Source organism: Montipora capricornis, chromosome 10, assembly GCF_036669925.1.
Source record: "Montipora capricornis isolate CH-2021 chromosome 10, ASM3666992v2, whole genome shotgun sequence".
In the NCBI taxonomy this organism is placed as follows: domain Eukaryota; kingdom Metazoa; phylum Cnidaria; class Anthozoa; order Scleractinia; family Acroporidae; genus Montipora; species Montipora capricornis.
This window is the reverse complement of record NC_090892.1, coordinates 37,241,969-37,256,853: the sequence shown is the minus strand read 5'-3', so window position 1 is coordinate 37,256,853 and position 14,885 is coordinate 37,241,969. Positions and strand designations below refer to the sequence as shown.

At 40.0% G+C, this 14,885-nt stretch overlaps 1 protein-coding gene across 1 annotated transcript; it reads right to left on the bottom strand.

Annotated features, from left to right (window-relative positions):
- Positions 1-1,939: 1,939 nt before the first annotated feature.
- LOC138018732 (calmodulin-like) lies at positions 1,940-12,608 on the bottom strand. The gene is made up of 5 exons (XM_068865425.1): positions 12,064-12,608; positions 9,115-9,145; positions 6,996-7,139; positions 4,797-5,042; positions 1,940-2,710 (listed from the first exon to the last, which is right to left on the bottom strand). Exons 1-5 carry the CDS (start codon positions 12,064-12,066, stop codon positions 2,682-2,684), a joined length of 453 nt encoding a protein of 150 aa, XP_068721526.1. The 5' UTR covers positions 12,067-12,608; the 3' UTR covers positions 1,940-2,681.
- Between the last annotated feature and the right edge of the window lie 2,277 nt (positions 12,609-14,885).

The following is a 14,885-nucleotide window of genomic DNA, read 5'->3' as shown; positions in this document are numbered from 1 at the left end:
ACTACCCTCTCTAGCGTTTAGGGTTTCTCCAAACTTGAGGTGAAATAATTTTATGTGTATGTACATGACAGCCTTTTCTGCGCACATTCAATCTTGAAACGCGTGACGAAGCCGAAAAGAACGTCTTGGGGAGGCTTCCCCACTGGGCTGCCTTAGAGAAAAGGCCACTTTAAAAGAGATCATTTCGTTGCAACTTTTGGCATCCGAAGTTCCATTTTTTTTTCTTTTAGTTTTAATTTTTCAGAAGTGTTCGTCTACGTTGAGAAAGAGAGGCAAAGATATAAAATTTTCTTGCCAGTGTTTATTACAGGTCGACCGAGTCTCTTTTGACACGTCTTCTACCGCAGTGTAGCGAACGACGTTATTTATCCACTTCACCCTGTCTTCTTTTGCGATGTCGCCCTTTTTATGAATGGGCCTTGATTTTGGACTTGAAGTGCATACTACTAATGGTGATGGTGTAATGTACCCGTGAGAAAGATGATATACTTAATTCGTTGTACTTGGCAACGAGCGAAGGCAGGAATCGAACCTACTCCTGGATGCTCTACCAGTTAATATGCTACAAGAACACTAATCCGCTATCAAATGCCAACGCAGGTTTGAATCTTACCCTTCAAAAAGGCGTCAACATCGTAATGTTATGCTGAAGGAAAGCAAACGTCTGACTCAAAGTTGAAGGCCAGAAATCTTGGGCAAACTTCTTTTGATCAGAAAATAAAATACACTTCGAGTTTCCAGTAAACCAAGGGTGCTTTCCTTTTGTCAGAACTGGCCGGCCAGACCCATCAGTTTGCAAAGAAAATGCAACAGTTTGAAGGAACACTTGCATGATAACCCCTCGCATTCTTCCGAGGATTGTATATCATCCTCAAAGAGTGTTAATTTGAAGGCGGTGTAAAGTTAGTCCTTCCAAATGCCTGGTGTGGCCGGTCAGTTCTGTCAAATGGAAAGCGCCCCAAGATTAACGTAATCGGGTTTTGAACAACTGGGCCCTGGGGCCCGTTTCTCAAAAGTCCCGAAACTTTACGGGCCGTTTTCGGGTGTCACAATTCCCTTTGTATCTCAAGAACGGAGAGAATTTAATACCTCAAACTTCACAGTTATATTTCTTTTTGTTGCCTTGAAAACATGTTAAAAGATCGGCGTTCCAAAACAAGCGGTTGGCAATTTCACAAAATGGCTTTTCGGGCCCGAAAAGTTTTCGGGACTTTCGAGAAACGGGCCCCTGGAGTACTATGTCAAAGAATCTAGATATAAACTTCTTTGCCAACCAGGAGACCTTGTTGCTCAGTAAGTTGAGCATCCCACTTCATTGAGTAGATTCCGATTTCCTTTAAACACACCTGCTTTGAGAATCCTCACTATTGGGAGGCATCCAAATTTAGAGGCTATTTGTTGAGCGTGGTAGAGTTCGATTTTCAACCTCGTTGGAAATATCCAGTTGGTAAACTGTATTCGTTCAATTCTAAATTATCATTCATCTTTTCGCCTTAAGATACGATATGACAACTATTTAGACAGGGAAACACAATTTTACCTTGTTAAGTTTTCTAGAATACGGCCCTCTAGCTATACGACAGGAACAGATTACAACACGGCCGGGGACTCCGGCAAGCCCTACCCTTTGCAAATAGTGTGTGTTTTCTTTTACGTCCTAAAGTGTTTTAAACATTGAAGGGTTCTGAGACGGGGCCTACGGTTTATCGTCCTTATCCGAGAAGACTTGAAAGTGTAACCATTTGCAAATGAAAAAAGACCCTAATTGTTGTTCCGCGAGCGCTCGCTCAGTTGTCAGATCCTCAACCAAATTTATAGGGTCTAAAAATTTTGAAAGCTGCATGGTCTTTATGCTAGACTGTCGTAGTCTCATGTCTGTATAACAGGCCACAAGGCTGCAAGGAGGACGAACAAGTGACTGAGCCTTCAAACAACTGGGTACATTTACAATACATACTTTAATAGTTTCTTCACTTCCTCTTAATCCTGGCATTTACTCGTAGTACAGTGTTATAACGAAACAAGTAAACATATTGTTATATGACAGTTTCATTTTCTATTTTACATTTGTTGTTTTAAAGTAATTTCCACCAAAGGCAGCAAAACCATGCGTTTCAGTTTTAAACTGACTCACTTCTTCAAGAGTACAAACCCGGAATCCGGAATCCGGAATCACAGGTCATCTCTCTGTATTGGTAAAACAAACACATTTGATTCCGGATTCCGGATTCCTGGTTTTATGGTTTACTAGAACTAATCTCGGATTATTGAATTGCGTTCAATAGTCACTTTGAAAGCAAAGGAGAAGGGTTCAAAGTACAATAGTAGAGGACAGAAGTTTGAGGATACAAACAGGTACTTCTTGAGATAAGTTACAGTGCCGAGGACAGGATTGAAATACTTTGCCCTTTGTTAGACTCTGAATCAAAAGTAAGAGCGACCTGTTTGATTTAAGAAGGTAAGTTGTGATCAAAATATTATACTTATTACTTCACTGTACGGTAACGATAAAATGGTAAAATGTAAATGGAGTCCTAGGAGAACATGTGGTTACTAGTAAAATAATAAATCCATAAAGATTGAAGAAAAAAATTACAAACTAGAATTCAGTTCATTGGTCTGCATTGTCAGATCGGACACTTGCAAAGCTGCTACTCAACTGCCTTTGGTCTTGTTGTTCATTACTTGTTTGTAACCATTTGTACGAACTCTGAAAGAGATAGAAATACACCAAATATATGTGACCTGCAACGAGATACCGTCGCTAATAATTAGCTTAATTAGCCCTGACAACACTCGGTTGGTGAGAAGAACTAACTCTTGGCAACCTCCTCTGATCATATTCTCATGCTTTTTCGAGCATCAGCCGCACAGAAACGCCTTAAAACAACACTGAGTGGAAACGTTTAGGTTTGGTGAAAAAAATTAACGGAGGGTTTTTGCTTGAACTGGTGAATTAAAACGATGAACGTTTTCGGTTTCCAATTGAAGTAACGTTTTATTTTATTTTATTAACTTTGCCAGTCAAGCTGGCAGAGCGCCACAGCAGCTTGCGCCAATTACTGTGACCCCTTTTTTTTACCCTCCCAACCATGATACACAACAGAAGACAGACCACAACACCGGGAACTACGTTCGTTATTTATAGACCTTTGCGATGCTTATCGGGAATTACCCATATCCCTTTGTTGTGCTGTTTACAATCGATTGAGAACGCTCGATGCCCCCTCCAAAAAGTAGGATTCACTGACTCCGAAAAGCGCCGAGTTTGTAGTTAAAAGGGCACCCGCATTGTTACTACAAAATCAATTTAACAGGAGGAAATACCGTGTTTGCCACAAATTTGCTGGATTTCATGTCAGTGGTTGTGTCAGGAAAAATGAATTCTAGCATCGCCTTCAGGTTTTTCCGCGGCCATCCTGAATAATTTTGACGTGTTAGGGACTGCCCCATTACGCTTGAATAATAACAAGAAAGCAAAGGAAAACCAGTGACGATGAATCAAGGTATCCGCGCGAGGAAAATTATAGGAAACCAAAATAGGCGATTCCGAAACTCATTGATTTTGACTACAAAAGCTTTCCTTGAAAAAGAAAATTAAGTAAATTTGATTGTGGGCGATATTTCCTGCTATTAATTTTTTTTCCCTGGAGTTGAGGTTCCCACGCACGACAGTTTTTATTTCGTTCTCATTTGTTCAGATTTCTTTTTAGCTTATCTAACCAAGTCAACGACAAGCTGGCAGAGTAGAGCACAACATCGGGAACTCTATCCCCTACTCTTTGCGACTGGTGTGTGGGATCTCGTTCCACCCTAGCTAGCTGCCATAACTACGAAGGCATTAGAGAGGGGATCTGCGGTCTAAAGTATTAAGAGTCCAAGTAGACTTAAAAGTTTAATTAATCATTTGCAAAATGAAATTACAAAGGCAGTACTTTTTGCTCCGCCTTCTAAAACTCTCCCTGGTGTTGTCAGGATTTATACCTGTTAGCTACTCTACGATCATCTTTGTGACTTAAAAAATTCAAATTTTTAACTTACTAACATGTATCTGAGGAACCTAATTACAACACTACAAATGCTGATTTAGAACAAATATGAGAAAGTTCTGCCCAACGGTGATTGGTCGACATTTTTGTAATACTAAACATTCCCCTAACAAATAGAAATAAGCCATCCAAGCGATTATTTTAACAAACACTGCATCGTCATTATTTTGCTCAGTACTGAATATATTTCAGCTTCCTTGCTATCCTTATTACTTTTAAGTATCTGCATTTTTTGTATCTTTTCTAGTGTTCGAATACATTATAAGTATATATTATATGTATCATATGTGTATCTATCTGTACTGGCTTTGGTATTATGACAATCGATAAAAGGCTATTTGACAATTTGACGAGATAACCCAATTTTGACAAATGTGGGTGGAAAAAACCCTACTGAGAGAATTCGCTCTTGTCACACGGCGGCCATATTGTACCGGGAGACCAAAAAAGCTTTGTTTTACACGGCAAGCTTCACCCCCATGGTTTCCACTGCGAGGCTTGGCGTGGTAAAACAAAGCCTTTTTGGTCTCCTGGGACAATATGGCCGCCGTATGACAAGGGCGAATGCTCACAGGCTCTCCCGCCCTGCGCCTTCCCGCCCTCACTTTTCCCACCTCGATCCGGACCATTTTTTCGCTCGTCCCCACCAACTGAGAGCCTGGAACTGAGGCTAGGCGATAGGGGAACAGTGTTGGTTGAAACGAGAGTTCAGTTCTTAGCACCGTGAGCGAATTTTAAAAAATGTACCTGTATAACTGACTTTTCCATCAGAATCCATGTCTGCTTCAACGATCATGTCATCAATTTCTTTCTTGGAATAGGTTTTGCCTCCAAATGTTTTCATAACCAAAGCAAGTTCGTCGCTGGTGATGAAGCCATCGCCATTTTGATCAAACTTCTTAAAGTAGAACTTCAAATCGTCACCTGTCATTGGTTCGCCTATTTGACTTGCCATCATGTCCTCAAACTCTGAATATTCCACTTTTCCGTTTCCTGAATAAAAGACCTCAGTTTTCTATTGACTTTCGGTTGAGTAAGACAATCTAACGAGTTAATCCTAACCGAAAAGGAAAATACATGCAACCAGCGCTTATCGCAGCAAATTAAAGGCTTTCGTTATTTGATTGATGCAACTGAAATATATATATATATATAAAAAAGAAAAGAAGTTAGCCTGGGACCAGGTTCCGCAGTTGGAGTTATGGAGGAAAAAGGAACGTGGCGAAAAAAAAAAAATTGGACAGTGAAGGGAGCAGAGCGAGGGACTGGGGAAGGGAAGGGGCGGCGGAGCCTGGAGACATGCCTTTCATGCCGCCGATCCGCCCAAAATGCCTGAAATGTCAACAAGTCCATCAAACTGTCAAAAAGTTGACGTCACGTATGTCACGGCGCACCCCAGTTTTCATGCAGGGGATAAGAATGCAGCGTCACTTCTTCCTGATGGTAAATAGGTGCCCGTTGTGTCAGTTTTTAATAGTCTAACAGGGCAGTAGTTTGTCGTTTTAGCTGAAGAGTTAGAAACACTTGGACATAAATTGGTAAGTGGAGAAGATTATTCTGAACTGGCTTGCCTTTCTTGTGCCAGACAAGTCGTCCGACTGCGGCTGTTTTTTACAAAACTTGTAACCCGTTGCAATGAGCCTCTTGACCAGGGTCAAGAATCGCTCAGCAATGTTCTGTTCGAGAACGAAAGTTCGGGAACACATGCAAAGCGATCCACTGCGCACCTTCGACGAAGCAAAATTAAGTAAGATGGTTTAGAGGAAAGTGCCGCGAATACGAACGGTGAATTGCAGGCCATGCAGTCAACGCGGAGGTCCGTTTTAGTTTGGTCAACTATAGAATATAGTCTCCTACGCAGCCGTTCTTGGTGAGGAGCGTTGCGTGACCGCAAAAAGAACGGCTGCGTAGGAGACTACTATAGAATACTGGTCCACCTAAACACCAACTTTTAGGGACGCCATACACAAGATCAAATCAAAATCAAAGGCACGCAGCTCTTTCTCTCCTTCATCTTCACCTAACCCAAGCGCAAAGGCTTTTCGTCCTAGACGAGACAATTCTTCAACTTGATCTTTCATTATGGATACCAGCGGCGACAAGCGACTAGAACAGTCGATCGTTTTAGTGCTCAACGTTGACAGATTGCGGATGACGATCGTGCTAGTCCTCCAGTTCCATTTTCCAAGTTACTTTTACAACACAGGGGAGCAGTTGAAAGATAAAACTCTTCGCAAAACCAGTCGGGAGAATCCCAAATTCGTATTTCTTATTTGCCATAGATTGTTAGCAAAGCTTTTGCTCTTCTTTAAGCCGAGGAATATGCGGAAATTGTCGAAAAGAAGACTGTATCGCTTGCTTGAAGATTTTTCTTGAAGTGAAGTTACACAACGCATTCGTGACTTTCAAGTGTAACCATTCTACTTCATCATCTTTCAAAATCCGCAATCTGTCAACATTGAGCACTTTGGCCAATCAGATCATGATACCAAGATCTCATATCATGGATCGGCGGTATGAAAGGCCCTTCCCTCCTCCAGTCCCTCGCTCGACTCGCTTCGCTAGCCAATGTCTTTTTCGCCACGTTCCTTTTCGCTCCATAATCCCAACTTCGGAACGTGGGTCCCAGGCTAAAAACGGAAGACCTTAGACAGCAATGATCAGAACCAGGTTGCTGACCAGCGGTTTTCATTAAAACAATGGTTTGCTGGGCGTGTTCAGTCTCGCGGGCTCAGAAAACCTGCAGCGAGTGTTTTCACATGACGTCACGGCGGCCATGTTAGAGGAGTGAAACAAACACAAAGCGGCCATGTTTTAGGAGTGACTGATATTCTTTTGGGAATTGAACTCATTTTTATGAAAATTCTTTCTTGGTTTTAGTATAGCTTAGTATGTAAATATGGCTGCTGGTCACATGAGCGAACACACTCTATATAATGACCCCACCGTTGCGATCGACGGCCTTTATCATGTCTTTGAGCTCTTCTTCCGTCATTTCTTGTCCAGCTTGCTTCATCGCTTCTCCGAGTTCCTCTACAGATATTTGACCATCGCCGTTTTTGTCAAACAATTTGAACGCATCTGATATTTCTAGTAAGGAAACGAAATGACAGTAAAATTAAACAGACCTCAGGAACGTGCAGAATAACAACACGAGATGGATTGGTCAAAGAACCCGCTTTTCGTCAAAGTAGATCTAATTGGCTTTCGGAATGTGGAATTTTGCAGAGCGTCAAATGCAATATGGTTAGAAATTTCAGTTGCTTTTATGCACATTAACATAAAGTTGTTACAACCAATTGAGCACCAACTCTAAAATAATTAGTTTGCAGTTGTTGCGGCGTACTTCTACAGTAAGACATTTTTTGTGACGTTCGGTACATGTATTCGGCGTTCTGGCAAAAACCCCAGGCGATAGAACTTTCGACTGTCTCAGTAGTACGTAATGACACATCAAAGGTTCTACTGTTTCTAAGGCCCCATTTGCAGAGATCTTAACACACTCGTTCCCAGGGTCTCTCTTTTCTGCCTCCATTGTCGTTGAGAAAAGACAATGGAGAACTGTTTGAATCTATTTGAAAGAGCCAAGAAGATTTTAGTTTTTCGGATTTTGACAAGGCAATCTTTGTGGCAGTTGAACCGTACGCTTGACTTCGACTAGTTTCCTTGCTCGGGCGCCGGATTGACCTCACAGATATAATAAATATCTTACTAGCCTCGTTTTCTCAGTCTGTACTGTAGTTACTTACGTATCCCCGGTTGATTTATGGCCCATGCGCGAACTTGGTCAGAAATATACAGTACGGACCGAGAAAACGAGGTTAGTAAGAGGTATGTATTTACTATTTACGAGTTGTTTGTGTGAAAACCCGAACGAGCGAGGTACGAGCGAATGAGGGTTTTCGACACATACAACACGTGAATATAGTCCCGTACAAAGCATTTTCTATGACGTGAGCTGTTCATTACACGTAAGACGAGAATTTTCATTGAATAGTTTTCTTAAAACAAATTAGAAACAAAAAATCACTAACAACAAAGCCAAATGCAAATTTAATAGCACTGGAAAATATCGCAGTACATCAAGGAAATGAAGTGCTGAACGGAAAAACGCACTTACAGAAGTTTTTTTTTAAGTCAGTACGATATCAATAAATAAGACAAAGTTTCATTTAGTCACTGCCTGATTCAATAACAAAGTGGCGTGCCTTTTTGGGTCTTGGAATTGGGAGGAGGCGTCGCTTAAGGCTGGTTTTCACTAGTGAACGAGGCGGAACCGTAGTCGGAGTCGTAAGAGCGCTTAGGACCTAATGAAAATCAAAGATCGAAGTCGTAAGCAGAGTCATAAGCTCAACGGAATCGGAGTCGGAAGAATCAGAACGTTCCCACTTTCATCCGACTCCGCTTATGACTGCGTCGCCTATGATCCAGTGAAAACTAGATTGTCGGAGTCCGAAGCAGAAGCGAAAGAACCAACCAATCACAATACTTGGAATCGAGGATTGTGATTGGTTGATTCTTCCGCCTCTGCTTCCGACTCCGACAATCTAGTTCCATCTGGATCGTAAGAGACGTAGTTATAGGCGGAATCGGTATTCTGCTTCCGACTCCGACAGCTTGATTTTCACTAGAAATAAACCGTATAGATTTCTACTAATGAGCTTTATGGAATAAAATTTTCGTGTTACGTGTAATGAATGTTATTAAAAACTGGATCATTGGATAATGAAATTAGAGAGTTTTGATTGGCTAATTCATCATGGGTTATGAGCCATTATACCATGATCTACAAACACGGCAAGCATATGGGCCTTTTTATTTTTATTCTAGTCTAGTTTTCTATATTTTGGGGGCGTTTTTAATAAAACAATTATTCTACTCGCGCTTGTTGGATATAAGATGGTTATAGCCAACTCGGCACTACGCTCCTCGTTGGCTATCTATCATCTCATATCCAACGCGCACTCATGGAATAATTGTTAAATATTATATCTCTTTGAATGCGACTTTTTCGTGTCGGAAATCAGGAACAAGAGAGGCATATTTGTCAAAGCTCGGGTCTTACCCACACGTTGTTCTTGTGTTAGTCGTCGACCCTGTCATAAAAAAAAAATATAGTGAAGCAATTAATCACAAATCTGCCAATCAATCAATCAAACGAACAAACTGAACAATCACAGTGAAGGTGATCATTGAAGTTATAAAGCAACTTGAGTGGTTGTGAAAAATTCAGGTTTGAACGGGAGCCTGTAAGATATCCGGCTCCTGAAGCTTCAATAACAACTTTTGCGGGAGACAACAAGTTTTCTGCATTTAGGAGCCGTAAACGGTTGTCAAAACACCAGTCACGTAAACTAATGGAGACCATGGTCGAGTCACTATCCTGGACATGGAATGACATGACACATCGCTCACATTCAAATGGAGTCGTAATCAGCAGTGTGGTCCAGTGGTTAGAGCGTTGGGTTTGCATGCGGTTGCTCCGGGTTCAAATCCCGTTCTAACCTCTGGCTTGGATTTGTTTCCGGTTGTCCCGGATTCAACTCCACCACGCTTTGTAAATAGCCAACTGGTTGCCTCCCGCCAGTTGGGGTTCTTAATAATGTTTCTGTTAAGTTTGAATTGTTACTTTCACCTTGTTAACAGTCGAGTGCCTGTAAACTAGCTTGATGGCTAAGTGCAGTTCCACTATAAACAAAGCATCTACATTTTTACCCTTCTGCTAGGAAATACGACGGTTATAGAGCGACAGTTTCATCAAGAGCTTCTCCCAATATATAGGTGGAAAAGATGCACAAGCCAAACGGGCTATAGTTTTTGCTCTATATGTGAGCTAGCATGACCTTCTGACCAGAGCAGTCAACCTTCGTTAGTTTGGTAACCGAACCTACCGGATCTCTAAAACAAGCTGACGAATCTAAGATGTGCTCCCCCGCGAGAATGGTCTTCACAAATAGTTGAATGAAGTCAATTTTTAACAGTCAATCAGCTTACTCCCGAAAAAGCCAGGATGTGCCAGACCAAGCTTTGGAAATTGTGGCTCACGGTCGATGTTGAAAACTCGTGAAACTCACGGAAGAGGAACACAAAGAAAACAGAAGAAAAAATTGAAACAGTAACCTAACCCAAGCATAAGCAAACGAAACAAATCCTTTTACACCAAAGATAAACCGAAATTCTCATAAAACGCCAGCTTGCTTCACTAATATACTTCTGTAAAGCACAAGGTAATGAAACCGCTAACTTAGGCTCCTTGTTCTTCTTTATTTTTCGATCGCTGCCGTATACTTTCCAAAATTTGCATACAAATATCAGGAATCGTGATTTATTTTAGTGCTTTTTGCGTTTGACTTTTACTGAAGCTGGAGTCCCCGTAAAGTTATATTTCTCCTTCATACGCGAGCAAAAAAGTTATTTGGCTGAGTAGAAAATACCTATCACTTAGAAAATTTTGTACCGCATAAATTTCAACAAAACGGAACTTCGCAGATTATCTACTGAATTGATAAAATCATAAAACAAACGGCGTTTCCTTAATTGTTTTAAATCTTTGATAGCAATTATTGCCCTGGGCTTATTAGCATGCTACTAAGCCTGGGGCAATAATTGCTACATAATTATTATTATTCATTTAATCAGGCAAAGAATTATCATTGAATATTAATTTCTTTGATTATCTTAGCCAAAGAGGTTAAATAGCCAAGATTATGGTAGCCTGACAATTTTTTAAAGTTTATTTTATGTCATTCGCATGTCGATGGCATATAAATATTTACAACGACCTAAGCAAAGATTCGCCCCTTTCAACTCCATCAGTTATTGGCAAGCTTATGCCTTTGCTAATTCTGACGTTTTGTGAAGGTAACAGGAAATAGTAAAACGGGAAAAACATCTTGCTGGTTCTTATTATTTGCTTTTGGCAAGCGGATGTGATTCATTTTCGAATTTGCAATATTGTCAAAATTAAATCTAGGCGGTGTTCATAAAGTTAATATTATATTCATGATAAATATATTTACTCCAATTTCTACAAAGAAAAAAAAAAGGAATTTTCTATCTCCCAATCATTTGCATTTAAATTGAATTCTGGAAAAAAAAAATCGTTTGAAGGCTAATTTACGATTAGGCCATATCCGAGTTCAATTGCCTGCCTCCTCCTCATAGCGAGTCTAAATGCGAAGTTTTTGTGATGGTAATTAATTCTACTTTACATATGAATGAGAACTTCTTTTCATAAGAAAAACTTCGCACTTAGGCTCACTTTGATGAGAAAACAGACATGAACTCGGAAATGGCCTAAAAAGGCCGACGCCATGAATATTAAAATTAACGAAATGATGAGTTCGAATATATTATCTTTATAGTTATTATTTTGCCTCAATATTTCATTGCCGCTTCGAAACTTCCTTCTTTAAATTAATACTTAAAACCAGCGATACAAATTGAAACAAGGAAATATAAGTTTAAACTGAATTTCTCAGTTGCAAAATTGGAAGTTTTTCCATCGACCTTGAATGTGTTTGAAATTAATCCGGCTCTTAGGATAAAATCGTCTTTATGAATATTATGGCCAACTGAACGTTTCCTGAGCAAAACCAGAAGAATTCTTTATCCCATCTTTTTGGAATCTTTTTATCTTAAATCTTGAACCAACATTCTCGTACTTCTTACTTCAGATTTCGGTGAGCTGCCTGTAAACTCTTCTCGAAAAATAGAATGGAGTTTCATGCAAAATCTTGTGATAAAGTAATATTTCAGTTGACAGTTGTAACATGAATATTGACACTATTGATTTCCATTCGTTCACACCCGTTTGCTTTGATCAGTTTTTCTTCTTGGTTGGTTCCAAGGTGATATCGACCAAATCGAAACCAAAGCAAGTTGTTCAGCTGGGCCTTTTTTAAGAAGTCGAAGCACAAGGATGTTAGCGGCAAATTATTAAAAAATACAAACAAAAGACCAAAAAGCAAGTTTTATGCTGAAACCAAAAAAACAAGATCGGTTTTCGACTTACCATTTTATCTCCTAATTGAAGTCTTGTTCACAGCTTTAGTAGACCGAAGTAAGAAATGATGTCCACTGTTTGAAACGCAATTTGGCGCGGATAAAACTTTATCAAAACGACAAGCAGCCCAGAGAGCAAGCCCCATACAGCGTATTGCAAATTATGCACGAGACAAAAGACTGCTTATTTGTTATAAAAGCCGCCAAAAATTTATGAATTTGGTATTTGACGTGCACCTGTCAATAGTGACCAAAGTCCGCAAATTCAAACAAACAATAAAGACAGCGCTTTATATGACTAGGGGTGCGTTCCTTTGGGATGATCCGAAAAAGGATCATTGATCCAAGATCCTTGAATCATGGTGCATCAAAGGAACCGAAAAATTCTTCCTAGAGTGGATTCAACGGTTCCTTTGATACACCGTGATCCATCAGTGATCTTTTTCGTATCATCCCAAAGGAACCCACAATAGTCAGCGTTTCAAGGGCGTTTATGTTTAAAACGTGTCGAAAATTGTTAGAAACATGTTTGAAACGTCGCTGTTTGGATAGAGTGTGAAACGCAGCAGAAGGTATAAAATATCAGTGTTTGAAACACAATCCTGTGAGTTGCATCTGTCAACAACTGACATTATCATATGACTGCAGAAGTAATTACAGGGTTCGTGTTACCCCTTTAATTTTTTTGAAAAGCCCTTGAAAAAAAGGATTTCGTGGGAAACTGCTTGAAAACTGCTTGAATTTTTTGCTTGGGTGAGAATTGTTGGAAAATATTGAGATTGCATCATGCTAAGTTAAAGGGAGATTCCAAAAAATGAGCCCAACTATTTGACTATTGGGTAACTTGAAGATAGAATGCAAAGATTAAAATGCCTGTGCGTGCACTTAACTTTCAGGATATGGAAAAGAATATCAAGATAGGCTTTTTCAGCGAACAAAACACTGGAATATGATGTATGGCACAGAAATCTGCTTACAAAGACTCCTTGAAAACTCAATTTCTGGTTCTTAAAAACTCCTGGAATTTTATAGACAAAATCCAGCACGAGCCATGAACTGTAAAATTCCTGTGAAAAGGTCGCTGCACCTTTTGGACACTGCTGTTAAGAGTCCAGGGAAAATGCGATCGTTGAAAATCATCTGTGTTTTGCTTTTGCGCTTCCAGTTAAATGCTCAAGCAAGCGCACTCAACGAGCTAGAAGGATTCGATCTGTTCTGATCATCTTATCTGAAGTGTCCGAAAATCAGACCTCTCAAGTTTCATGGTTTTTCCAGCGAGACTCACGGTTTTGAGGGAAATCTCACGGTCTCACGATGAGGGACAGAAATCTTACGGTAAAGACATTCACAAGCCGATGGAAAACACTTTCCTTGAATATTTTTATTTCTGCCTTGTAAAAATTGATTTTCTTTCACATTCGCTCACTTTGGTGGTTGGTTGGCCGCATCGTTCACAGAAATACAGGCAACTGGATTTCAATGATGCTCTCAATGTGACTGCGCGATGCAGTTATGAGCTATGCTGTCAGTCGATATTTGACTCTGTGGCTGTGTGATGCAGCTCGAGCCAAATACTCACATTTCACCCTTGCTCAAAATAGAGTCTCCAGTAGCTCAGTGGTTAGAGCATCCGTACTAGATCACGGAGGGTCGTAGGTTCGAATCCAATCTGGGGCTCGGATTTTTCCGAGTTCCCAGTGGGTTAAATTGTAACCTTTCATTTAATATGTGTTAAACATTCTTTCACATTCGCTCTTGTAGTATTACATACTAAATTATCGAACTAGAATATAAGAATATAAAGTCTATATAAAATCATGTACAATATACAAGAAAAATAAAATATTTACACAAAATATATAAACATAAAAAGTTCTCAGTTCGTTTGGTTTTACACTTTTCACAACATAAAGGGAAAATGAAACATTTACACAATATATTTAAACATAAAAAAGTCCTCAGTTTGTATAGTTTTATACTTTTCATAGTTTCTAAATAAATAAAGATGGTTTTTCAAGTTCCTTAGGCCATATGGCCAATTGGGGCCAACCCGCCTAGGTAGCAATTTATGTAAGGGGTGACCCATAAGTCGGATTTTGTCCATGTATTTAACACACAGTTGGTGGCGTCTAGTAGATAAGCTAGCTATTTGAGCACGTTGAAGGGCATTGTTGTAACTTTCAGCTGGGTATATGATCTTGAGAGCACGTCTCTGTACTGACTCTAGTTTGTCAGAAAGGGAAACAGGTATTGATTGCCACACTGGAATGGCATACTCCATGATTGGTCTAATAGTTGTCAGGTATACTCTCAGGATACTTTCTCGATCAACACCAGCACGTCTTAGAATCCGCAAAGAACAGAGCCTTTTACAGGCTTTCTTGTGCATATAGTCGACATGAATGTCCCATTTCAAATCTTCCCGTAAGTGAACTCCAACGATCTTGTAGCTTGGTACTCTTTCTATTATATTATCTCCTAGATTGATGGGTCTGATAGTAAACTTCGGTTCGATCATGAAGTTGATTAGCATTTCTTTGCATTTCTTAGGATTGAGTCTCATCCTGTGTGCCATGACAAACCTGTGGGTATTACTAACAGCGGTATTGAGATAGCTTAATGAATTCCTTGGTATTATCTCTAAAGCAGTTGAATCGCCTACAAATTTAATTCACAGGTGCCAATCTAAAAGTAGTCTATTTGCCATTACCGTAAACAGCACGACACCGAGTCTTGTTCCCTGGGGTATACCTCCCTTAAGTGGGAGCCAGTTTGATATCTTATCGCCTATCTTGACTGCCTGTAGTCGATCACTACGGAAGCCCGCTATCC

Bases quoted from the DNA above. Each gene is read 5' to 3' on its own strand.
- LOC138018732 (XM_068865425.1), bottom strand. The intron at 7,140-9,114 runs GTAAGACCCGAG...TTTCCTTACTAG, and splicing joins AACACAAGAACAACGTGTGG to AAATATCAGATGCGTTCAAA. The intron at 5,043-6,995 runs GTGGGGTCATTA...TCTTTTATTCAG, and splicing joins AAAGGCCGTCGATCGCAACG to GAAACGGAAAAGTGGAATAT.